The 27,605-nt window shown below is 44.8% G+C and overlaps 1 protein-coding gene across 5 annotated transcripts in view; it reads right to left on the reverse strand.

The window, feature by feature from the left end:
- Positions 1–4,897: 4,897 nt before the first annotated feature.
- SGPP2 (sphingosine-1-phosphate phosphatase 2) overlaps positions 4,898–27,605 on the reverse strand; it is a 183,717-nt gene continuing 161,009 nt past the window's right edge. For 3 of the 5 annotated variants that reach the window (XM_032401290.1, XM_032401284.1, XM_032401294.1), the window contains one exon: positions 4,899–9,236. In XM_032401290.1, coding sequence (XP_032257181.1) covers positions 8,685–9,236 — 552 coding nt within the window. In that variant the 3' untranslated portion in view covers positions 4,899–8,684. Of the gene's footprint in view, positions 9,237–27,605 lie in introns of all 5 variants that reach the window. The other 2 variants (XM_032401278.1, XM_032401276.1) reach the window with 1 other exon arrangement.

Raw genomic sequence — 27,605 nt, forward strand, 5'->3', positions numbered from 1 at the left:
CTCCACCCCTGAAAAAAAAGGCGGGGACGAATGAATTACTGAAGAATATGAATGAATCCCAAAGCATGCGCAGCAAAAGAAACCGGACCCGAGACTACCTGTGATTCCACATATATGAAATTCTAGAAAAGTCAGACACAGTTTGGTTGGCTAGAGCTCATGGAAGGGAAGGGACTGCAAAGGGTAAAGAGGAAGCTCTTGGGGATGATGGAAACAATCTATTCCCTAATAATTTTACACAACAGATCTATGCATAGGGTAAAAGCATGAAATTTAGAATTGGTATGTCCGCTCCAAGTGGCTTACTGGTCCACCTCTACTAAGCAGATACTCTCCCCAGTTTCAGGTTCGCTGTGGTTCAAGTCCTGGTTCGTGGGCCACATGATCGCCATTGTTGGAGTGGAGCCATTTCCTCTGTTAGCAGCCAGCCACCTGGGTGTTTTTTGGTTGGTCAGAAACTGCTTGTAATAAAAAACCCACTGATACCTGATTGTAGATCCCAGCATGAAAGGGGAAAGATCAACTCCATCCATCATGGGGAAGTTTCTGCCCTCTGAAACAGGAAAGCGTAGGAAGAAAAACAACATCGGGTACATGAGAAGAAATGAACCTCCAGTTTAGGACTTGAGGCTCCACAGGCAGATCAGGTTACCCTTGTCCCGACTGAGGCATTTGAACGGGAGCCAGGGCAGTCCGTGGGCGCTGCCAGAACCTTTGTTGGAGAAGACACATAGGTTCGTAGGAGAAACTGGGAGCCCTAGTATTAAAAGGGAAATTAGATATAATTGATTTCTTGTTCTAGCTTACAGATAACTTCTACTGAAGCCTGATACTCCTGCATTGCTCTCCGGTTTACAAAGTATTTCCACATGTGATCTTGTTTCAACATTTAAATTTTTTTTAACAATCATAGGAGCTAGAAATAGGAATTCTTGCTGATTTATGAGATAAGAACATTCAGCCCTCAGATTAATCATGTGCCCAAAAGTCCCATGGGTAATAAGTGGGTTTGTGACAATGAGTGACAAGGATTCCATAGATTACTCAGTGTTTTGTGTCATTTACCTACTTTTCCAAAATGTTGAAATTTGAGTTTTCTTATGTAAAAAATACTGAAAAACATAAAAAGTTAAAAATCTTACCTACTTTAGGAAATTGTACAAAGTAAAACCTTCCCAAGCTAATCTCCCCTTCTTCCCCCAGTCTCCTACTAAAGTGACTAACCCCTGTTAATAATTTAGCATGTGCTCTGGCATTTTTCTTAGACTATCAGCCACACACACACACATACAGGCTCACACTTTTTGGGTCATACTCTACTCACTGATTTGCAACACGTTTTGATTTCTATTTTACATAGTACATCTCATGATATTTCACTTAACATGTCCTATTTTTCTAGGTCAGTACCTATAGACCTAGCTCCTCCTTTTAAATGAATGCAGTATTGTATGGCTGTCCATGATTTGTTCAGCTTTTCCTCTGTTGACATTCTGTTGTTTCCAACTCTGCAATTACAGTGACCAATGCACTTCCATATGCCTCCCCCTAAAATAGCACTAGCATGGAGAACATGAAAACCCAGGCCCACTAGGTGTGTAAACCTCCACATTTGGTGTTTGACAGACACCTTCTGAGAGGCATGGGGCTACCTGGATAGTTCTTAGATGGGACTTCTGCACTCGAGCAGTGTCTTATCCCAGCAGGTTAGAGTCCTGGGTGTAGAGGATGCTCATTTACTATTAGCTTTTAAACAGGAGTTTAAACTAGGAACCAGGTAGCCCAGCTGCCCCTCTTGCCCTCAGCAGTTAAGGAGCTTATCAGTTGGTAAAAGAGCACTGCTTACAATCTTGTGTCTCAGTCTTAGCTTCTATTCGTGCTTGATGTTTTCTGTAAATATCACAAACCCCAATGCTTGGGTCCTGAGTCGGCTCTTTGGTCCATTTTATCCAAAATTGGCAGACAGGTGGCCTTAAAGGGACACAAGTGCCTTCAGTGAAATATGCCCTCTACACAACAGAAGCATTGGACACATCTGCTATTTTCCAGGTTGTGGCTTATTAAAAGGAGCTTGAATAACATTACTTAAAAAAAAAAAAAAAAAAAGAGGCTGGTATACATAATGAAATTCGATGCAGCCCTGCACCTCTGGGACAAGCTGCGAGCAGCTCCCTAAGGCCCCCGAGCAAAGTCAGCTCTAGGAAATCGGCCTCCTTGGATAAAGGTGGAGGAACCAGACAGTCAATCCTTGACAAATAAGTGGGGCCACGAGAAGGGCAAAGCAGACCCAGAGTGATTTTAGTTTCCACCACTAGTAAACAGAAGGGATGACTGGAGACATTGTAGCTCCACCGTGGGTCGAGCAAGTATCTCCAGCAATGGGTTCAATGGAATTAATGCCAAAGCCCGGTATGAACTCTCCCCTCACCCCCCGTGTGACTGATGCAGCGTGGTAAGAATATGCTCAAGTTCTCCAAGTTTTACACTCATCCATAAGGTTTGGCCTCGATCGTCTCTATTTAAGAAACAGGATGTGATTCTACATTAGAAAACATTTTGACCCCCCCCCCCCCCGGCCCCTGTGGTAGGAGGCACTTGCAAGAGATAACTGCTACAGCTTTCAAATTATAGGACTTACCAGCCATAAGAGCAAATCTGTCCTTAAGACAGAAAAGTGAAGATGTTGAGGAAAGGCACTTGTTTGATACCAAACCTGTTATCAAAGGAAATTTCCTGCATTCCACAAGTCGCAACTTTTTGTCATGAGGCATGAAAATATGTCTAAAAAAAACAAACCCGCTTAGGGCTGGAAAGCAGTTGTAAAGGGTGCAAACATGATAAACACCCACATGGATGCTGGATACATACAGAGTAGAAGACCAACCAGAGATGGATGGGAGTAGGCATTTCTCAGCTGTGGTAGGCAGAACATCTAAACAGGGAGAGTTTGGGCGGGCCCCCAAGGCAGATGAAACAAGATCAGCCTGATGGACAGGTACCCTGTGAACACATTGCACGGTAGGGAACAGAGGGTCCGCGTAGGAGAGATGCCTTCGGGAAGTCACTGGACATAACCCCTGTCTGCAAAGACCCCCGAGTCTCCAGGTGAGTACCGGTCAGCCTGGGCACGTGAGGGCACCGTCTGTGACAGAGGAGACCGCCTCTAACCACCCACAGAGAACGGAAGGAACTGCAGGAACCATGCCTGGAGCTCACTGAGGCCAGCCAGAGCTAGAAAACCTCAAATCTTAAGGCAATGGGGAGAAGCCCCGGAAAGATTTTGCCTCAGTAGTGGAGAAAACCAACTCCAGACTAAACACCGCTCTAGTTCTGCCTCATAAAGCTTAAAAACAAGACCCAAAGAAACTATTTGCAAGGAATGAACTGCATCCCAGAACAAAGCTTAAGAATATAGTATTACTAAATATCCACCACCCAACAATGTAAAATTCACAGTATTTGGCATCCAATCAAAAATGACCAGGCAAGCCAAGAAGCTGGGAAATACAACCAATATTGTGGAAGGGGAAAAAAACAATGAATCAGAAACTGATAGATAGGGCAGAGATGATAAAATTAATAGGGAGGATATTATTGTAACTGTAGTCCATTTGTCCAAAGTGCTAGAGGACAGATGAACACGTTGATAGAAGATACAGATTTTCACCTTCTAGAGACAAAACCTAGGAGATAAAGGAATAAAGTGAAAAAACAGTACCAATACCTATGTAATAACAGCAGAATTGACTTCATGAAAAATTGACATTAAGCTATGGTTTTTTCCCCCACCACAAAAGTAGCTTTCCAGCCAAGTGACCGAGAGACACTGCAGACCCGAATCCCAGGAGGTCTCAGCCCCTTCGGATCGCAGATGCAGGCCCAGGGCCCGAAGGCAGCCGCCGCTGGCCCCCTGTCCTGGCCTCAGCCATTCGAGGCTAGCTTTGTCAAGAGGCACAGACAGTCTTTGAACACCTCCACTGGGGAAGAATCTGGCTCGTGATCCCAGCAAGGGGACCCCGCTGTCATAGCAGGGAAGAGCAAGGCCAGCAGATGTGTTGAGTGTGGGCATGAAAGGAGCGTCACAGCCGGAACTCCTAGCTGCATCCTTGCTTTTCTTGTTTGTTTTTGCATGCCATATAGACAGGCGTGGAAAAGGAAAAAGGATTTTTGGCTTCATAGAGCTCCCTTGTCTCATGTGGCTACAGTTTTAAGAATTTAACATTCTATTCATGGTCCACATTCGACTCTTATTCTCCTTCACATGCATCCTGTAAATAGTCAGGTCTGTACCACAGGTGTGCCCCGCTTTAAGAAAACAATGGACACATGGCGTACCCCAAGTAATCCATTGAAGAGCCTTATGTTTACAGAAATGAAGAATTGCCATATGATTAAAAATGCTATTTATAAACAGCAAACCCCTGGGTGCACTTAAAATTCAAGTTAAAAAGAAAAATCAAAACAGGCAGCTTTTAGGAAAACATCTATCCTCTAAAACTAGATACATCTACGCCACTTGGTTCTGGTTAGCCTCTTATTAGAGAACAGGGGCTTCATTCTGCAATAGTAGAGGGAGGGGGAGCGAGCACAAGTACAGGTCTCTCAAAGAGCCAGGATCAAGGTCAAATACTTTTAAATCAAGTTCCACTGGAGAAGTTCAGGGAACTGAACCAAGAGAAGAGGCGAAATGGGCACCAAGGACACAGACAGAGGTCCTAGCAGCTGTCACCTCTGCTGAACACTGAACAAGTGGCCCCGGGAATGAAGCTGTGCATGAGGGGCCAGGTCCCAAATGGTGGAAGGGGAAGGTGCCCACTGCGGACTGTTTAATATTTGAATAGGGAATGATAGATGATGGAGGAGACTAGGAAATCCCCTCTGGGTGTCACCTCCTCTGGAATGGTCCCACGTGGACGTAACAAAATGGACTAAGGGGCTTTCTCACCCTTCCTTCCTGTTCTTGTGATTGGGTTCTGCAGGGTCAAAGCCCCTTGCTCATCCTTTGTCCCAGCACTGTTTTCCTACACACAGTCGCCAACCTGGGTTTGGTTTGGATTCTCCTAAGAGCTGCAGGTGTTTGGGGGAAGTATCTCTGGCAAGCTGTGCCTCACCTTGGAGGATCATCTCCTACCTATTTCCCATCACATCCCTGTGCAAACCCCATCTGTTCTGTAAGCCTGGCTCATGGACTGCTTCTCCCCGGAGCCTTCCTTGAGTTGCTGTGGGCCTCAAGCCGGAATTAATCTCCCCTTCCTCTCCTCTTCTCCATTTCCCTGAGCCAGAGTCTCCTCTCTCCCGGGAGAACTCCACAGGGCAGATTAGATCCCATCCAACATCACATGTCCATGGTACCCAGCAGAGCAGGTATTAAAAATACAAATAGGGTCCTAGCCGTGACCTTGCCAATGAGTGTCAGCTCTCTGTACCATTTCAAATAGCAAATTTGGAATGCTTAAATACAGAGCATAGCATTGTAACCATGTGAATATGAAATAGGGTCATGTTCATTTGGCTCAGCAGTGGACTCATTCACGAAAACCTTTTAGTTACCTTAACCAGCAACACCAGTAACATTTACTCTCCGACACAGTCACATTTGTCTCCGACTACGGTAAGACGATTCTTTTTAGTATCAAGGAGTTAGAGGAGGCGCACGTACCACTCACTTCCTGTTCAGCACATCTATGGCGGCCGCGACAGTCACCAACACCCGTACGCAACTGAATTAGGGACAGCAACAGAGAATTCGATAGCCTGTCCTTTCTTTTTGCCACCTCTTTTCAACTCAGGTCCAATGAACCCTGAAAGGTCTCGGGAGGGGGTGGTTATCCAAAGGAGCACAACACTGGCCTTTGAAACATTTAATAAGGAGTCATAATCAAACACAAAATGATTTTATTTTAAAAAGAATAAATTTACATACGGTACATAAGCAAGACAGCTGAAAACTTCCAAAATAGAAACCCAGAGCATATGGCCCTGAAACACCACATGCTTTGATTACACCCGGGAAGCATGAGTTGCCTACTTGGGGGGAGAAAAATCCCATGTTAACAGTGCAACCTCCAGGCCTGTTGTAGAGTGATTTCGGCCACCGCCATTTAAGGGCTTTTAGTTCAGGGTCCCTTCTGTGTTTGCTTCTGCATGTTCTGTAGTGGTGCGGGTCTGAGCAAAACCAGCCTGCAGTGACAGCTGGTTGGAAGGGTGCTCCTGGCCCAGAGTGGGAGGGGGCTGGGGAGGCACATGAGGAAGAGGGCATGTTCTGCTGGGCTCCCGAGGCTCCAGTCGTCCTGAGGGCTTTGGGGTCACGGCTTCCAAATGCAGACCTCAGGTCCTAAGCTCATCTTGGATACATCATGGTGAGCTTGACTTTTAAATTCTTGATCTTCAAGTCTCCTGATGGAGAGGGGCTCTGGACCACAGCTGAGGCTACACCAGCAGGGGGCAGTCTCTCCCCAGAGAGAAAATCCAAATGTCTCCAAGGAGCCAGGAGGCCAGCTCTTTGAAGGGACAGGGGTGGGGTGTGTGAGACAGCGGGCCTGGGAGGGTGTGAGAAGTGCCTGAGGAGGGGTGGTGAGCGAGAGTAGGAAGCTGGTAGTGACTTTTCCAATCCGTTTCTGCAGAGCAGTAGAGCTCAAAAACTAAAATGGTCTTCACCAATATTCACTTTTTATTTTCCAGTTGCAAAACGAGACACTTCAAAAAAAAGTGACCAACTGTGACAAGCCCTTGGGTCATTCTTTAAGGTGATATGGCTAATCGTCCTCCACCCAATCGTGTAAATACAGCCTTAAAAACATTCATACAGCTGATTGCTGTCCTGTTGTTGGGACTTAAAAGGACAGCATTAAAAATCACACACACACACACACACACACACACACACACACACACTTGAATGAACTGCCAACACCCACTGCCATGACAGTTATGGCCCCTCCTCTCAAAAGATACAAATGGAAAAACCCGATCCTTTGCTAATTAGCTTCAGAAAAATCAACTAAAATCATTTTGCGTAACTATTATCCAGGGCTGCGGGGACATGCCTCATCCGCCACACTGGTGGGGCTGGCCCAGGGCAGGGGTGCCGGTAAGTTGGGGCTCCCCCCTGCCTCCATCCTGCTGCCACAGATACCGGTCAGAGTTTGCTGTAAGAACAGTCAAATAAGTGGCAGGTCCTTCTGATTCCTGCCTTCTAACTATGAACAATGTCAGAAGAATTTGAAGGAAAGGCAGAATGGTTTCCTCAACATCGTTCCCAACAGACTGGAGCACTAAGCCGAAGAGCAAAGGTCATCCCGACAGAAAGATCAGGGGACATATTTGAAATCAGGACAAACGGGGTTTTCAGTTTTCACACTGGAGGCAGAGGGAAGAGCCTAACCCTGAAGTGTGTGCGTGGAAATGACGTGTTGGGATTCAAGTCATTGGGTTCGGTGGTTCGGGCACCGCACAGCAAAAGATGTTTCTTAACTACGCATTTATGCTAACTTTTCAGAAGATTGTTGATGCGTGTTCCTTATCCTTAAGAACTGAAGATGTGCCCTCAGAGGACGTGTCCCCCTGTCGTGGCCTTCCTATGCCTCACGAGGACACGCGCGGGCTTAAAGGCTGTGTTGTGTTTGGTCAGCTTGTCTTCCCAAGAGAGGCTGACCCTGTTCTTGCATTAATTACCCTTAAAATTGCCAAGAGATAAGGTGGGGGGGGAGGGGGGATGGAAAGGGAGTCCCTGATTCTATTTGGTGGGTGAGAAAATCGGTTTACAGAAAGTAACAGAAATGGAGGAGCAAGGCCCCGGAGGTCTGTTCCCTCCCCGTCAGGCCCCAGGGAGGACTCAGTTCATCTGTTCTGCTGGGCCGCTCTTGCAGGCACATGACAGCACCTCCCCAGTTTGTACGGCCCTAAATCTGGGCCGAGGGCTGGTCCCAAGTCACGGCGAAGCAGGAGAGAGCAGGACACACCGGGAAGCCCCGACGAAGAGAGGTGGGACAACTAGTGGGTTTCAGAGATCAGAAGAGTGTGGAAATGTGACCTGGAGTTCTGCAAAATGCACAGACGAGTGGACCCCCCAGAGAGTGGGACTGAGGAGGGAAACAGGCTCCTGTCCATGATCTCCCAGGGTCGCCCTCATCCCTTACCGCCCCACGGTGGGGTCCACGGTGCTCTTGCCACCCAAGTGGGCACAGTCTAGTGTGATCATAACAAAAATGTCACCCTGTCCAAGGAAGGCAGTTCTACACGAAGCCACCCTTTCTCCGGACCCAAGTTCCAAGTCTGGATGTGAGGCCCCGTGATGGGCGAGGTCGTAACAGAAGAGAGACGCCTGACCTCCAGCCTCTCAGATCATGCCTATCTCCTCCGGATCTCCCAAGCCAGGCCGCAGTTCCTGCCAGCCCACGACGAGGTCCAAAGGCCGCATAACAGGGTGGGGGACCCCTCAAGAACGGACTCTGGGTTTAGCCTGGCTTCCCCCGCAGCCCGACGCTTACGGACTGATGTCCCTATGAGACAGTATTTCCTTCCACGCAGCGGCAACACTGACCTCTGCTATCAGCAACACAGACACGTGGCTTAAGGATTTTTTTTTTTTTTTAAGAAAAATGTATTGTCAAAACTTGCCCACCCCACCCCATTCCTGTTTGGGCTCCCTTATCCAGGGGGCTGCCTTCCAACTCCTTTGAGGTTCAGAGCAACCCCAAAAACCTGTGCAGCATCGGCACAAAGGTCGTTGCACAGAGGCCCACGGACGTGTAGGTGACGAACTTGTAAGGCACTTCGATCTCTAGCCTCCGCCTGGCCTCCTTGTTCCTGGTGACCACCTTGAACCACGAGTATAGCACTTGCAGGGAGAGGTTTTGCACCAGCTGGCGCACTAGAAGGATCAACACGATGCCCACGGTAAATTTGGTCAGCCCCAAGACCAACATGTCGGTGGTGAGCGGCGGGATGTCCCGGACGACAGGGAGAGACTCGGTGGGCGCGGACGCGAGCTGGAAGAAGTGATTGACCCAGAACCCGAGGGTCACCCCCGCCCCTGCGGCCAGAATGGTGGTTGTGTCGGCCCTGGTTGGGCTGCGGCAGTCGGACACGGGGTAGTGGTAACACAGGAGGAAGGGCACCACGATGACGCACACGGGGAAGAGGGGGCTGGCCGAGTCCAGGCGGTCGAGAAGGGTCCAGGCCGGGTAGGTGAGGACGAGGAGGACCGCAGTGACCAGGATGCCGCCCAGCACGTCCTGCGGGAAGGAGAGAAAAGAAGGATGTAAGCCGGTGAGTGCCTCCCCGGGGAAGGGGCAGAACTATGAGTCAAGTACGGCCGCTTTGACATTGAAAGGACAATTTTGGCATCGCTCTATTTGGCATTGCTTTAGAAGGTGTAAAGCTGCAAAGAAATTTGAGAGTAGGAAAAACAGCCATGCTATTCACGTTGTGTAATTTTCTAGTTTTCCTCTCTGTCCTGTGGATTAAATATTCCATGTTTTCTCAGTGGGCAGCTCTAATCCCATTTTCCCCCATCTTCTATCATTTTGATTTAACATTAGGTAGCAAGTGTTGTCATCATCTTGCAGGGGTGACGTCATCCTTTCTTGGCAGGTCGGGGCTGCAGGCTGGTGAGGGGTGGGAGTGAGCTGCTGGGGGCACCCCGTGCACACCCCAGCTGCTGCTGTCCCTTCTAAGGTACATTTATCTGGGGTGGTTTGAGAAGACATTCTGGATGGGCTGGTGCCAGAGCTCCACCTGTCTTGGCTCCGTCTTCAGAGACGGAATTTCAAACTGCACGCAGACCATTTCAGTGAGTGGATGTACCATGCTTATCTTCACTAATCCCTTCTTTAAGACATTTTAGATTGGGGTCTTCTTTCTTCTGTTCCTCCCTTTCTCTTCCACACCCCCCCATCCCTCCATTCCTTCCTTAAATGCCTATTTAAAGTATCTTTAATATCCTGGGACACCTGGGTGGCTCAGTCAGTTAAGCATCTGACTTTTGATTTCGGCTCAGGTCACGATCTCCGGGTCATGAGATCAAGCCTTGTGCTGGACTTGGAGCCTTGCTTGAGATTCTCTCTCTCCCTCTGCCCCTTCCTCCCTCTCTAAAAAAATAAAATAAAGATATATATCTTTAACTCCTTAATGTCATCCATTTTCTTCTTCCCTTAGTGTTCTCACTGCAAAATTCATCAGGTGAAGTCTCACTGTAATTAATAGAGGAGTACATCAAGTCAGAGAATGAGGGGCTTGCTGAGGTTTTGCTACAAAGTTTCACATGGTTTATTTTGAAAGTTTACCACTGAAAAATTAAAATATTTCCCCCAGTGCATTGGAAAATCTGAAAAGCACCAAAAAAGCACTACATAGGCATTACAGAAAATCTGAAAACCAGGGAAAAGTATAAGAAATAAAAATAGATCCTTATTTTTACCACCTAGAGTCAACCCTGTCTATATTTTGGCGTGTTGCCTTCCACTTTTTCTAGAATTCATTTTGGCTGAGAATTCTTGGAAAGAGATGTTCTTTCTTCTTCTGAACATGGTACCCTCTGTTTACTTAGCAGGCCTCCGGTATTCAGCTTTTACTGACGTCACCCTGCACCGTCCTGACTCTTCTCTAAGAAGTCTCTTTCTTGGTTTCCTCCTTTCGAGCTTCCTCCTCTTTCCACATCCTAAACACAGGCATTTCCACGGACCCTGTCTTCTGGCCGTGTGTGTTTTCTCTCTCAGAGAGTTTGTGCGGCGCCATGGCTTCCTGTCTGTCCTCTCAGTGGGGCTCTCAAGTTTGGGTCTTCCCATGTCTCTCTCACACTTTAGCCCCACGTTTCTTAACTCGACGCTGGACACTGTCACCCAGACGTACGGACGGCCCCCCAAACCAACTTGTCTAAGAGAATAATGACCAACAACCAAAAAGAGACAGGAGTAAAGGGGAATGAGAAGTTTATAGAAAAAGAAATAGGGGGGCGCCTGGGTGGCTCAGTTGTTAAGCGTCTGCCTTCAGCTCAGGTCATGATCCCAGGGTCCTGGGATTGAGCCCCGCATCGGGCTCTCTGCTCAGCGGGAAGCCTGCTTCTCCCTCTCCCACTCCACCTGCTTGTGTTCCCTCTCTTGCTGTGTCTCTCTCTGTCAAATAAATAATAAAATCTTAAAAAAAAAAAGAAAAAAAAGAAAAAGAAATAGGAATGCCTCTTAGACATACACAAATATACGGAAACTTACTCATAAGTGGAAATTAAACTAGGCTGAGGAGAAATGAGAAGTTACGTTCACCTAAAAGTCCGTACATGAATGTGGACAGCAGTTCTACTTATGATCCCCCCCAAACTGGAAACAACCCCAAAGTCATTCAGTGGGTGAACGGGTAAACAAGGTGTGCTGCATTCATAGGAAGGAATATTTCCCAGCCATAAAAAAGCAACAAACTACTGAAGCGTACAAGAGCGTGGAGGAAATCTCCAGGAAATCATGCTGAACGGGAATAGCCGCTCTCCAAGGGTTACACACTGTCTGGCTCTATTTATATGACAGTCTCTAAAAGATGGAACTGTAGTGACAGAGAACAGGTCAGTGGTTGCCAGGGTCGAGGGGTGGGGGAGGGTATTTTCGGGGTGAATTTGTTCCATGTTCTGGGCATGCTTACTGCAGTCTATATAGGTGTTAAAATCTGTAGAACCATACACCCCAAATGAAGTCAATTTTACTGTTATTAAAAATTACACTCCAAGCAAAAAAATTAAAAGCCAGGGCACCTGGGTGGCTCAGGCGGTTGGGTGTCTGCCTTCGGCTCAGGTCATGATCCCAGGGTCCTGGGATTGATCCCCGCTTCGGGCTCCCTGCTTGGCGAGGAGCCTGCTTCTCCCTCTCCTCCTGGCTTGTGCTCTCTGTCGCTCTGTCTCAATCTTTCAAATGAGTAAATAAAAATCTTAAAGAAAATGAAAAGCTGGCGGACTTTTTTTTTTTTTTTTTGCTTTTACTAAATGACATCGTTGGGCGTCTGCTGCTGTGTGTCAAGCAGAGCTCTGGACCCCTACAGGTTCCCAGTGTGTCCCTCTCTCTGCCCACCCTCCCACACAGTGTGCTGGGAACGCACCCCTCACCTACGGGATTTCACAAAACCCAGAAGTCTGAAAACATTCTGTTGATGAAGTGGTAGAAAGAAAAGGGGACTCTTGTCCACTCAATCATATGAATGCAAAATGGCACGACCCTCGTGGGGAGAAAGTTTTTAATTTAACCTCTGACCCACAATCTCGCCCTGGGACTTGACCATAGAGATATACCTGCCCATGTCTGAAATGAGGTGCATATTTACAAGTGGTCTGTTGTGGTAGTGTTTGTGTTAGCTGGAGACTAAAAAAATGTTCTAGAAAAAAGTTCCACCTATAGGGACCAGTTAGATCTAACCATGGTATATTCACATAATGGAATATACTCTGTCACTGTGAAATGGATAAGGAGATTTCATTTGGGACATGGGATATTATTTTTATTTTTATTTTTATTTTTTATTTTTTATTTTTTTTAAAGATTTTATTTATTTATTCATTAGAGACAGAGAGAGAGAGAGAGAGAGGCAGAGGGAGAAGCAGGCTCCCAAGGAGCAGGGAGCCCGATGCGGGGCTCGATCCCAGGACCCTGGGATCATGACCTGAGCCGAAGGCAGACGCTTAACCATCTGAGCCACCCAGGCGCCCCGGGATATTATTTTTAAAGACTTATTTATTTAAGAGAGAGAGAGAGAGAGAGAACGAGTGGGAGGGGCAGAGGGAGAGAGAATCTCAAGCAAATTCCACACTGAGCACAGAGCCTGATGTGGGGCTTGATCTCACGACCCCGAGATCACAACCTGAGCTGACGCCAAGAGTCAGACGCTCAACCAACTGCACCACCCAGGAGCCCCTCTGACATCGGATTTTTAAAAGCACAGTGCAGAACAGGGTATATAGTATGCTACCATTTCCATTTTTAAAAAGATGGGAGAATATATAGATACATTCTTACTTGGATACACCAAGAGGTTCACTTGACTGGCGGAGGACACAGTTGGTAAGGAGACTTTTCACAGGATACCCTTGTGTGCCTTTGGAACTTTATTATCATGTAAACGTATTGCCTCCTTAAAAAATTTTAAGTGAAATAATTCAGTCTCTCCTCTTCCCAACAGGATCTGCCTTCAATTCCCATATGAAGTGGGGATCCCAGGTGAGCCCAGCTGTGTCCTCCACGAGGTACTGGGCATATCTGGTGAACGGTGGGGGGGAATCGCCTGCCGAAGTGTCACCTGCTGAGGACCGAGAGTACTTTGTGTGTTTTAAAGGAACACATGTTTTGAGGGAAGGAGGAGACCCAGGTACAATGAACTCATTGAACTCAACACCCCAAACAAGCCTTTATTCTCAGTGGGAAGAGAAGATTCTACCACTCGGATGGTCTTCTGGCAGCCCCACGTCCCATCTGAGTTCTGAAGAAGTCAAAGAGGACGAAAGAGTCATTTTGCCTCAATTTATAAGACTCAGAGCTGAAGAAGGCTGTTTTGGGACCCCTCTGGCAGAGGGCTCTCCAAAGGGCAGAATCCATCCGTCCTTGTACTTCCAGTCCCCAGTGCCCCGGGTGGGCACTGGATGATACCACCTTGCAGGAAGGACATGGTTCACCATGTCCCGTGGAATCCGTCTCAGGCACGGACCTGCTGGGCCTGGGGGAGCCGCGGAGATGTCGGTGCCCGGCAGACAGCAGGGAAGGGGGCTGACGGGGTGGGGCCACGGTACTCAGAGCAACACCCGCCTCTCCTAGACCCGCCATGGGGCACTTACTGCCAGGATCAGGGAGCTGCTGAGCCCCGAAGCAATGGGCAAGACCAAGGCGCCCAAGCTCACGGCCTGGCCAGAGAGCAAGGAATGTAGCCAAGCCATCCTGACACCACCCTGTCTGACAGCAAGGAGGCGCTAGGGAGCTCAGACCCGTTGATGAGCACCTGCCAAGCTCTTTGAAACTCCAGAAATACTTGGTGGGTAGCATTTTGGTTAGGGGTGGGGACAAAATGCAGTTTTGCGGGGGCGGGGGGTGAAGATTTGGAGTGATCCTGCAGGTGTCAGGGAAATTCACGTGTGATCCATATCGCTGCTGGGGGCACCCGTCTCCCTGGCTGCGGAAGCTCAGAGTCCTGCTGGCCGCACCTGACGGCTCCCTCCTCTCGCCGCCCATAGCCCCCATCACAGTATTCCAGAGACTCCTTCTTGGCACAAAGCCCTGCTCCTGCTGTCACCACCCAGAGTTTGAACCTTCATTTCGCCTCTTGCCGGCCACTCTGCCGCCCCCAAACCTTCACTGACCAGTGTCCCGATGGCTGTTTCAATAGCAAATGTTTTCTGATTTTCCCGTGCGTTGCAGATTTCAGGGGACTGAAGTGGGCGCAGGAGTCTGCATTTAACACCTGACCTAACGCTGAGGTAGCAAGGCCCAGATAAAAACCCTGAGAAATACTAGCCTACAGATTGAGAGAGTCCAGCGTGATATGGGTTTGATTAGTCTATCATTCTAGGGTTTTCGCTCACTGCTTTCCCATTTGAACTTTTCCACTGCAGTCCGATAGGGCTGCTTGCTTTCCCCAAACATGCCCGGTACAATTCAATCCCCTAGGTTTGCATTCCTTTTATGTACCGTACACTTTAACCATCTCTATCAAGATCGTATCAGTGCATCGAAGGCTTGGCTCAAAAGCTGTTTCCTTTCCAAAATATCTCGTGTATCACCGCAGTTGGAAATAACCTCTCCCTGAACTGAATGTGAAGGCCCTTGCTTAATATCACTCAGAAAGCCCTTCCCTTCTCTTGCCTTTGCTGTGGTCATGTATCTGCATGCTTTTCCCCTGAGTTGATTACAAGACTCTGATCAGCAAGGGCACATTCTCTTGCATCTTGGCATTATCCTCAAGGCTTCTACAATAGAGATTCTCAGCAGATAGTCAGTTCATAGTGATTAGGAGAATTCAATGCCTTTGTCTTAACCTGAATATCCATAATAGTTAATACCCATTGTTTCAATACATGAAAGAAAATTTGCTTGCCTTCCTTCCTTCTGTCTTTTTTGTAACTGCAGTTAGCAATTCCCAGACATCTGGTTGGAATGTTCTTCATAAGCTAATTCTGTTCCTCTCCAATGCATCAGGAGACTAGACTCTTAGTCCACAGCCCTAGCATTTGAGGCAAAAATAATCTTAGCCAACATGGCTGCTGGCATAGAGTTTGTTCCTTCTAGCCACATGGTTCGATTTGCTGCCACAAAACGTGATATTGTAATTAAGACATTTAGATATTTTTTTAAGAAAAATACTTGAACCATCTCAAATGAGCGTTCCAATTTGGGGCTCTAAATTTCTAGTAATAAAGTGATCCTAAGCAGCTTCTAAAAATAAGGTCTCTAATGCTTGAAAATTCAAGAACAACTTTTTATATTACTTTTCTCAAGCTACTGAAACTACAGGAACTGACAAAAATCTCCATCGCAGAATTGCATCTGCTGTTTTGATTTGGGCGCATTCTAAATGAGGAGGTGATTTCTTTGGAACCTCTACCGTTCGGCACAGTACACGGGGCCAGAGAGAAAACAGTTCCCAGGTCTCTGGCAAGGCGAAGACGGGCCGTGGGCAGAGGTCAGGGCAGAGGGCACAGGGCAGAGAGCACAGGGCAGAGGTGGGGAGCCAACAGCCAGCCCCGGGACAATGCTGTCCTGAGCAGGTGGACGTGACAGGCGGGGCAGAGAGAAGAGAGGGAAAGGCATGTGTGGTTTACAGGGAGATGTAAACGGCACAGGAGATCAGGAAAAGGGAATGGTGCCAAAAGCATGGTAAGGAAAGACATGAGGACAAAAGTGGCAGAAGAGATATTCCTGACTATGGGGAAAAAAGAAAAAATGGCTTAAAACTCCTCACCATAGTACATAATTAGACTGTGAAGTGTACAAAATATTCACCACCTTGACCCAATTATTCCACTCCTAAGAGTTTATTCTACAATAAATAAATAAATAAATAAATAAATAAATAAATAAATAAATTAAAAAAAAGCTGTTCACAAAGACTTGTGTAGAGGGATGACTCTTGTTGGGTTAGTTCAATTCATTCCAATTAAGTTCAAAAAGTAACAGGTGCTCCACAACAACAATCCAGAAACACAAACAAGCAAAAATAGCACAAGGAATGGGGCATGCATCATAATAAGAAAGAATCTAGAAAGACATAAATTAGGCATACTATAATAAGATAAAAATATGTAATAATATGGCATGAACATTTTACATTTGAGAAGATACTTTTCTGGAGCCTTATTTTTTATGGTTTCAAAGTAACCAAAAGTGAGATAATATCAAGCAGAATACAAACTTTGCATAAAGGATGCTCCTAGTTTTATAGAAACACATACTTGCATGCATGGGTAAAATACCGCAAAGAAATCCACTAAAATGTTAAAAAGCAGTTTTTTTCTGTTTGCATATTACAGATGATGATTATCTTCTCCATGCTTTGCAGCATTTTGTAAATTTTCTAGTCAATACCTGTTATTTTATTATAATAAAAATGTAATCCAGGTGAAGAAATCAGAATGTTAAAATCAGAATGTTTCAAAATAGATGAAAACAGAAATAATTAACTGATGCTTATAAATGTTCATATCATGCCAAAAAGGGAAACACCCCCAAGCATCTATATGGTAGTCAACCTACCATTCCTCCAGGATGTAACTACCATTTAAAATAAAGGCACATAAGATCCATAGTCAGGGCTACCTGACTGAGCACATTGTTCAAAATATAATGAACCTTTAATTCCATTTACCGTCCCGGGTTTAAAGAAAACTTTTGAAATTATTTGGAAAAAAATCATTACACGAGACTAACATTTTCCAAAGTTAAAATGCAGAACAATGATTTTTGTACCTATTCCCATTTTCAGTTATAAAACTTAGTACTTAGATAAAAGCTTGCGCTTTATTATGTCTCATTACAGAAAACAAAAATAAAGACAGGCAATCTGGAGCGTTCAGGAAAGAATGCTAATCAAGCTAGCCCAAGCATCAGGACAAACTTCAGCAAGTGCTTATAGAAACACATAAAACAGTGTTTTTATTCTTAGCCAAACAGAAACACTCCTCCTGGTCAAATCTCCAGATATTTCAGCCACAGGCCCCCACCCTGAGAACGGCCAGTGTTTGTGAATTCTGACCCTACATCCCGATCCCATATGCAGCTTACTGCCACAAATTCACATTCCATTTCCAAACATCTTCACTGAAGAATGCTATTGAGCAGACCAAGACAACACAAGGTTAGCTAACTAGAAAGAAGGGGGGAGAAGAAACCCATTCATTCAATTGTTAGGAAAGAATGCATTCAGATCTTGGAACTATTTATGCCAAGAACTCTATGATTCTGGCATCTTCCCCTCAGCCAGGTCTCCCGCTGAGAATGTGAAGGGCCCTCTCTGCCCTTGGCTGCCTTCACAGAGCAGGCTGCAGCCAGGAGCAGAGGAAAAGCCAAGACCCACTTCTTTGTACGCGCCCTGAATGCTCTCAATGCGAGCAGACCCTGACGTTAAAACAAACTGGAAAAAAAAAAAAAAATCTAAACTCCTACAGTTATTCTAGAAAATAACTTGTAGTTATCGATCAATGTTTCCTAGTTAACACACTCTGAATACTTACTCACTTCCATGCTGGCTCACAATTAGTTCAATTTCTGAGAATCATGCAGATGAGATTCAGTAGAAGCCAAATGGCAAAAGGGAGGCAATGCTGTTCATGAATATGAATATGAATGATTACGGAGAGGAACCTACATGTTATGTGATTAGCATATGTATAGGGGAGGAAGAGCGAATGCATAAGTTCAAAAAATATTAATTTCCTATTGAAACACACCAACGCTCACAGGAATCAAGCAAAAGCAGGAAGATTTACCTTGCCCCATGGTGTGAACGTAAGCGGTCGAACCTCCTGATCTTTGTGGCTCTTTGAGTGGGCACTCTGTCACTGATGCCCCTCCTTGCCACAACTATCGTCTAAAGCCACCTGATATCCAAGCAGAAATCTAGGACTAAGGATCACTAGGCATGGAAATCTATGGCCATAAAGAGAAAGCTTTGAAAAGGACTTTTTGAAAACTAATCAAGCTCAGGAGTAACTACAGAGGTAGAAGAAAGTATGCCACCTTTCACCTTCTGCAATTTTGAAATAAATGCTCACTTTCTAAGTGAGCACATTTAAACCTTCATTAGAAATTACATTGAACTTCTGTAACAGAAAATGGTTTTCGGTAAGTGTGTTAAGAAAAATGACATAAAACTTGGACATGAGGCAAAAAATACCTCATTTCAATGTCATATGGGGGAAAAGGCCACCCAAGGATTATAGAAGGGATAGTACTCTGTTCACTGTTTACTACTGATTAGATAGAGGTCTCAGACTTCATAACGTGACAGGCTAGTTGATAGATTTTTCTTTGGTAGAGATGCAAACAATTTCTGTCCAGTGGAAATGATAACCCCAAACTGATTACAGTTTGTTGCCCTATAAGACAGTAACCAATTTTGTATATAACCCCGCAGTCTCAAAGTAATATTTCTTTATTAAATTATCTATAAATACTTAGTTCTATTAACTAGGCTATTCTATTAATGAAGGCTATGAAGGCTATTTCCTTCATTAATTAATCGGTTGAATAAAATCTTTGACACATTTTTTGTTTGGCCAAGAGTTAGGATTTTACCATTTAAAATGATACCCTAGCAAGTAAATAATTATTTCAATGTTTGTTCATTTGACTAATTATCTTGGATGACTGAATATGTATATTCCATAAAACAACCACCACTGTTACCTTGTTTTACTGTGTATATCTCTTTAAATGGCACTGCTTTGCTAAACAAGTAAAAAAGGCAGGTGTTATGGTTCTTAATGTGATGATATAAGATACTACTGCATGCTTTTTACAATATCAATATTAGCTAAATAGATACTTAGGTATATATTTCTAAACTTTAGTCCATATGCGGCATGATTTAGGAAACAATCACTTGCTTGTCTTGGCTTCACAGAATCTAACAAGTCCAAACAGGAGATCTTCACGAAGCAGACAAAATTCCCCCACCCATAATTCGCATTAATATGCACAGCTCTAACCATAATGAATCACAAGGCTTGGCAGGTCAACGGGATTATGATAGGAGATCAAACAAGCTTTGAGACAGGTTAGAACATCATTTTTGACAACTGCTAAGCAGCCTGTTAGAATGACAAGTATAGGGGAGGGCAATCTGCTAGAAAACACAAAGGGCACTGTCAGACATTTAAGCGATGTTTCTCCAGTCTGGGTGGGCAGAGGGGCCTCTGAGCAACAAGAGAACAGAAGAAAGTCATGTTCAATGTAATGTAATTGAACAGGTCCATGCAGGTTGAAATTTAATTGGCACTGTCCCCATATTTGCTGGGATATTGTAGGTAGGCCGTTTCGGTGCCTTTTCAAATTGTATCTTGCATTAGAATCTGCTGGGAGGCTTCTTAAAAGGCACGTTCTGATTCAGTGGGTCTGGGTGGGGCCTGAGAGTCTGCATTTCTAACCAGCTCCCTGGGGATGCTGAGGCTGCTGGTCAGGGGACAATCTCACCTTGCTAAACCCCTGAGGCCGACGTGGGCTTTTCATAGTGAATATGGCAGGTCATAACTGCTGGAGGGCTTCTTTGAAACACACACAAAGGACTAAAACTTCTGGATTATAGGAGTACCATACTTGAAAGTGATAGCACAGCTTTTGAAAGTCCTAAGGTGATACTCTGATGTAGAAACTCTTGTGTACAAAGAGGTACAAGAGAAAGATCTGAGAATTCTTTGTTGGCCTAGTAACAGGGGTGCTCACATTTAGAAGAAAAGAAAATCTGTCCCAGCCCTTCGTCACTGACCTTAGGAAACGCTGGCTTGAACCCTCGAGTCCTGGCTCCCTGTGCAAACACAGAACTTCTGGAGGGCATAGTCGGCGGCCCTTACGTCACAGTAGGAACTAGAGATTAGGAGACCGGGAAAATACCAGTCTTGCTTTGCGGACTGTCCTGGTGATTGTCAGATATGGCCCTGCGGTGTCCATGATGAGGCTGGACGATCCCAACTACAGGATTTTCACTTCCTTGTCACTAAGTGTATGCTGAGTGAAAAGGCGGCAAAGCCAATGCAACTTCATTACAAGCGAGAGCCAGGATACGATGAGGCAGAAGATTGTGGTACATGGGTGACCCTCTGTTTTCGCAAGTGCGGGTAGAGCTTGGGGTATGGTGTGGAAAGCAAACTGTGCCATCAATCTATGCACATGAAATAATTTTATGGAGGTTTCCAGGTTTTTTGTTTGTTTTTTTAAGAACCAAGTCAATTGCCACACTTACAGGAAGACTTGTGTGCATTAAAAATATGATACATGAAGTATTTACTTCCTTTCCCAAGTGAGCATGTTTTAAGGAACATTCCCACAGACATATATAAACACAGACCTCAGTGGTGTTTTGAGATCAAAATTAAATTCTGGAGCTTATGGTGATTTTCAGAGGACAGGATGCAAGGCAGCTCCTCGACCCCTCTCTATCTGTCTGCTGTGCCCCAGTTGGGTCCGTCAGATCAGCAGCAGGACAGACTTGGGTAATAAAACCAATTCTCAGGCAGTTTTATGGCTGCAATGGATAAACAGCTCCTTTGCCCTTTGTGGCTGGAGAAACACTGCTGTTGCTTCCTGCAAGCGTTGTGGTCCAGCCCAACTCAACTCTTCGAGGTGGACTTCTCATTCTGAAACAGCACCACAGAGAAGGGATGGATGGATAGTAATTTTGTTGAGAACTTGCTTCCCTTTTTCAATCAGGTTTGGGAGGTAGGATTACAGCAACTAAGAGGAATTTTGCTAATCAATGGTTTGCCAATTTGATTGATTCTCAAAGCCCTTTGAAACTCATGTATTTGTGTTATTGCCAAAATCCATATTGTGTTGTTTCTAAAAAAAAAAAAAAAAGCACAGTTCAGGGGAATACTAAGAAATGCAAGTACCCAGTCCAAGAGGAGTTATTGTTCTATTGTTCATGACAGTCAAGTCTCAAATTTTCCTTGTAGGAAATCCTCATGTAAATAATAATAGAGCTCAAATATTTATTAATTCATCCATTCAATAGCCATCATGTTCTTTTATTTTCAACTGGCTATTACATACCAAGAAATATAGGAGGATAGAGGAAGAGGAAGATGCAGTCTCTGTCCATTAAACAAAAATAGTTTTACTGTTTTTGTCAAAAACAAGTCAGGCTCACTATTACAAGTGCATTGCCGAGGCCTCTGTCCGTAACCACCCCCTGACACACACAATTTCACAACTAATGGCGCCATACTCTATAAGCTGTTCCATAGAGTTCCAAAGCTTTTTTTCATTGACAATATGTCATCCACATCTTTTCATGATTACAGAACTGTATTACTTTAATGGCTATAGAACATTCCACTCTATGGAAATACTATACTTAACTAGATCTGATTGATGGACATTTAGTATATTCACATTGTTTGCTTTTAAATGCATTAATAACATCCTGGAGGGGTAGTACAGAATGGTAATTAAAAGCATGAATTCTGAAGTCAGACTGCTTGATTTTCAATCTCTTACCAGCTATAGAACCCTGGTTAGGTTACTTGACCTCTCTATGCTTCCTCTGTAAGCCTGGGATAACAATGGCACCTCTCTTGTAGAGTTGCTATGAGGTAGTCAGCTGCCTTATGAGGTAGTTAATGCATGCAAAGCATTTAGAATGGTGCCCAGCAGATCACTTTATAAATGTTTGCTGGGGCACCTGGGTGGCTCAGTCGTTAAGCGTCTGCCTTCGGCTCGGGTCATGATCCCAGAGTCCTGGGATCGAGCCCCGCGTCGGGCTCCCTGCTCTGCGGGAAGCCTGCTTCTCCCTCTCCCACTGCCCCTGCTTGTGTTCCCTCTCTTGCTGTGTCTCTCTGTGTCAAATAAATAAATAAAATCTTTAAAAAAAAATAAATGTTTGCTGTTATTTTCACTTTTACACTTGTGAAATTATATGCTTTAGAGCAAACTCCTAGAATTGGGCTAGAAGCCCAGAAGACTAAGAATGTACACTTCAGACATCCATATATTCTGCAAAATGTCCTCCAAAAAGCCTAATCTGATGGATTATCCATATCTCTAAAAATAGTCATCCTTGCTTGGCAGATATGAGATCTGGAAACTGTTACCCGACCAAGCTGGCTACACTGATTTAGTGCACACTGTGGGCAAGTGGAAATGGCAAGAATCCAGTTCAGGGACACTGAAGGAAAGGACACAAAGAATTCTATACCTAGCAAAAATATCCTCCAAAAAACAAAGTGAAACAAAGCCATTTCCAAAAGAAACAAAAACTGAGAGAATTCATTACCAGCATAAACATGCTAAAAGAAACACTAAATAGACAATTTAAGCAGAAAGAATGAGATGCCACATGGACGAACAGAACTGTAGGAAGGAATGAAGAACAAAAGAAAGAATAAATACATGGACGAACCTAAATATACATTCACTATAAAACAATAAAAATAAGTTCTTGTGGGCTTTAAATATATGTAGAATTGAATTTCATTTAATGACTCACTCCTCCCAGGGAGTGGTAAAGGTACTAGTTTGCATTTGACTCTCATAAATCAAGGATGCATGTTGTAATCTCTTGGGTAACCACTAAAAGAACTGTAAAGATTTTCTAACAAGCCCATAGAGAGTTACAATACTTGTAAAACCAGGAGAGTTACAATACTTGACCAAAGTTGGAGGACTTTTACCACCTGACATCAAGACTTATTACAAAGCTACAGTAAAGTAGGAGGTGGTATTGGCATGAAGACAAACCGACACAAGAGAGTAGAGTGTATATACATAGGGAATGTCAACAGTCATTTCATTTATGACAAAATTGATGCTTCAGTAAATGGAGAAAGGACAATCCTTACAAATGGCGCTGAGCATATTGGGTATTCCTATAGAACACAGATGGATCAAAAATCAATTCCAAGTAGACTGCGGATCTAAATAAGAAAAGCAAAATAATAAATCTTCTCAAGAGAATATCTTTAAGACCGTGTGATAGGCAAAAGTATCTTAAACAGGACACAAAAAGTTGTAAACATAAGTTTGATCATTGGGCTATGTTAAAATTAAGAACTTCTCTTTACCTAAAATTACCACTAATAGAGCAAAAAAGGCAAGCCACAGGATGGGAAAAGAAATTTGCAATACTGTACATATATCCAACTAGTGACTCACCAATACAGACGAGCAACCCAGAAAAAAAAAAAAGACAAAAGACAAATAGGCACCCCACAAAGGAGGATACATAAATGGCTAATAAACATATGAAAAGGGGCTGTCATGATTCATCAGAGAAATCAAAATAAAAGCACAATGAACTACTATTACACACCTCCTCACACGACTACAATGAAAATGGCTGACATCAGGAGGGAGGGCAGAGATGCGGAGAACTGGAAATCTCATACACCACCGATAGGAGTGGAAATCATCATAATTCTTCAGAAGACACAACAGTGTATCCTAAAGCTGAGCCTACCTTATGACCTAGCAATTTTACTTCTACATTTATACTCGATAGCTAAATGTACGTACTCACACTAAAAGCCACGTCAAAGGAAGTTCAGAATAGCATCATTTACAATAGCCTCAAGCTGGAAACAATCCCAAATATCCATCGGTAACAAGAGGGATAAAGTGTGATATAGTCGTACATTCTAATACTACCCAGCAATGAACATTAATGAACTAAAGCTACATGCAACAACATGGATGAGTATCACAAAGAAAATAGTAAGTGAAAGGAGCCTAAGACAGAGGAATGCCTAGTGTATAATTCCATTTACCAGGAGTTCCACTAAGAGATGGGGTCAGAGATCTGGGGAGGGGGTACCTGGAAGGGGTGCGGTGTAGAGGACATGGGGGGCACTTCTGAGGTACCGGTAATGCTCTATGTACCGTGACCTGGGTGGTGGTTACCTGGGGGGTGCTTACTTATCTCTCCCTCTCTTCTAGGTACCACGTACACACCTATATCCAGGCACCAGGTTCTCCATGAAATTCTCAAGTCCGTTAGGAACTACAGAACCTTCTTCCTCATCCCTGGCTGCATCATCATCCTATTTATTAAAAGAAACGTGTGAGGTACTGAGTGGCCTGTCTTCAGACACCCTTCCTTCTGTCCTAAGAACTGGGCCCTCAGGGAGCCTCAGCTTCATGCTGCTGATGCCCACTCCACGGTCCCTTCTCCCACAGCAAGACGCCTGCCACATTCGACTCTGGGAGTTCGAGAAGCTCAAAACAGAGCAGCCAAACTCACACGGTATTTACTGTGGCAGTGACACTTTTGGCCCATTGTTCACGAGTTTATTCTTTCAGGCAGAGGGAAATAATGTTGAACACATATCAGACGATGTGAGCCAGCCTCCTCCTATGGCGAATGCAGTATTCAGACTAACAGATGAATCTTGTCAAATCCAACTCGATAAAGCACAAAGAAATAAAAGAGAAAACGCCGATTTGTGAACAGATTACAGATGATTATGCATACCACTCAGTTTTCACCGTGCACTTACTATCAGGCACTCTGGTGGGAATTTCGGAGAATATGAAGGTGAGGAAAATAAGATTCTTAGCCTCAAGAGCCTAACAGTCAAAGGATGACTACAACCCACCACATGCCTGTACCATAGTTTGCTCTTACTGCTAATCAAGTGGTCTTCACACATCCAAATGCACAGTCACCTAAGAGACTTTGAATGAAAATCTCTCAAGCGTCCTTACATCTACTGAAATAGAAATATTTGTCGGTGAGTTAAAAGAAAGAAAGGTCAGGAAATTCACACTCTTGCCTTTTCTGTTGGCAAAACAGGTTTCCCTAGGAGACCCACTTCCTGGAAATTACCGTGAGCAGAGTTTTTCAGAGTCTGCTTAGAAGAAACTAGATGACAATGGGAACAAGGATCCCAAAGCCTGATGGAAATGGTCAGCTGGTCCCCTGTGTCCATTCCCACCTCCCGCTGAACTGGGGACATGGAGAAGTTAAAGACGCCGTTCCCGCCGCTCCTCTGGAAGGCAGGTCCCCCCATCCAGGCGCAGTCGGGGAAGCCGCCTTCCTCTGCTTCCTCTGTGTCCTGGTGAAGTCCCAGCAACGTGAATTGCAGCAGCTTGTCTAAGGATTCGGTGTCTGTCACCGGCTCCTAGCTTTCTAGAGGCATCTGTGGCCGTGGTTACAGTGGCTGGACTCAGCCCAGCATCCGTTCATGCGGTTGGTGAGTGTGAGGGGCGGGGGTCACGAGGGTGGCGGTGGCATCGGCCCTTCGGCTCCTGGGGGCCAGCAGCAGCCAGGGGCTCTCTCTGCCTGTCAAGCCCTTCCCGCAGTCCGTGAGGACCGCATTCCCCGGGTTTCAATTCCCTTTGCTAAAATACCTAGAGTTGATCCTATTTTTTCACTCCAATCTAGAGTCCTAGGTTGTGTTTTTGTTTTTAATAAAATTCTATTGTTTAACTGGCATTTACTAAGCGCCCGTCAATAGATGTCAGGACGGAGGCAGTCCAGAAACATACAAAGCGGCAAAAATAAATCATAAATCAATTTGAGATCAGAAATTTTCTCAGCAGTAATTGAGAGCTGGCCAGAGGCACACCTATAATGCATTTTAAAGTAAGCACTTAGAATTTCCTTCACTGTAGGGGCGCCCGGGTGGCTCAGCCGATGAGGCGTCTGCCTTCGGCCCAGGTCATGATTCCGGGGTCCTGGGATCGAGTCCCACATTGGGCTCGTTTCTCAGCGGGGAGCCTGCTTCTCCCTCTCCCTCTGCCCCTGCTTGTGCGCGTTCTCTCTCTCTCTGGCAAATAAATAAATTAAAAAAAAAAAAAAAAAGAATCTCCTTCACGGTATAAAATGGGATAGAGCCTTGGGTGGGTGAGCCACGTTACACTGGTTTTACTTTAAATGTTTAAGAACCTCGGGAGACTCTTGTGTATTGGGGTCAGGAGGGGCAGAAGGCCTGGCACAAACTGCTTCCAGGATTTTTTTTATTCTTACCAGAGAATCTCATGAGACAACTGTTCCATGGAACTTTGTGCAAAATGCAACAGAGGGGAGTACCCTGCTTTTTTCTCCTGATACATTTTAACAGATTTCCGAGTTCTAGAACTTCTTTAAAAAATTGGAGTCTCTTCAGCTTTTATTCCTCTATGAGTTATATTTCTCTCCCTCTCTCCCTAGTCTGCCTTTCTCTCATATTTCGGAGTATAATTAAATCTTTAAATTTACATCTACTAAAATTCACCTCTTTCAGTTCAGAGTTCTGAGTTCTGACACACGCCCAGGTTGAGAGAACCACCACAAGCTCCAGGACACGGAACAATGGCGTCGTCCGCCAGACTCCTTCATGCCTCTCCTTTCCAGACAAGCCCTCCCACACCCCCAACTCCTGGCAACCACTGATCTTTTGTCCCTCACTATAGTTTTGCCTTTTCCAGATGTCATAGAAATTAATCATACAATACACAGCCTTTTGAGTCTGGCTTCTCTCAGTGAGCATAATTCACATGAGAACCAACCGCTAAGAGTTTGCTCCACATTACTGCGGAGTGTAATCCATCCTGTGGAGGTTTGCTTATCCATTCACCGGCTGAAGGGTATCTGGGTTGTTTCCAGAGTTTAGAGATTATGAATAACTGCTTTATCAATAAATACTTAATTACATAATGTTAAATAACTGAATGTTGTTCCAGGTCTTGATGGATAGTTTAATTGGGCAATCCCTTATTGTTGCACATTTAAGTTATTGTTCATGCTGCACTATCTTTATTTTTATTAAATTTTTAAAAAAAGATTTTATTTATTTGAGAGAGAGAGAGATAGCAAGAGAGAGCATGGGTGGGGGCGGGGGAGAGGGAGAAGCAGACTCCCCACTGAGCAGGGAGCCCGATGCGGGGCTCGATCCCTGAGATCATGACCTGAGCCCTACGGCAGACGCTTAACTGACTGAGCCACCCAGGTGCCCAATGCTGCACTATTTTTAAAGAACACTACCACCAATAAGTTCAATGATTCTTTAGGATAAATACTTGGAAAAGGCATGCATCACACATTTTACTGTTTTTGATACGTATTACATCAAAAGGTCCCCTTATGAGAATATCCCTTTACTCAACTCCTTATCATCAATGATTGATTTTATTTTTCACCACTCTCACAAGCAAAAAATTTAAAATGGCATCTCACTTTTACCTGTCCTTCATGACTTCTATTACATCCCTGTAAATACAGGTTAAGATTGATTCCTTATGCTTACTGGACATTTTTATTTTTTTTCTTTTGGGAATTGCCTGTTCTTGTTATCGCCTGCTCTTTTTTTTTTTTTTTAAAGATTTTATTTATTTATTTGACAGAGAGAGACACAGCGAGAGAGGGAACACAAGCAGGGGGAGTGGGAGAGGGAGAAGCAGGCTCCCCGCTGAGCAGGGAGCCCGATACGGGGCTCGATCCCAGGGTCCTGGGATCGA

This window comes from Phoca vitulina, unplaced genomic scaffold (genome assembly GCF_004348235.1).
Source record: "Phoca vitulina isolate PV1807 unplaced genomic scaffold, GSC_HSeal_1.0 scaffold1, whole genome shotgun sequence".
NCBI lineage: Eukaryota > Metazoa > Chordata > Mammalia > Carnivora > Phocidae > Phoca > Phoca vitulina.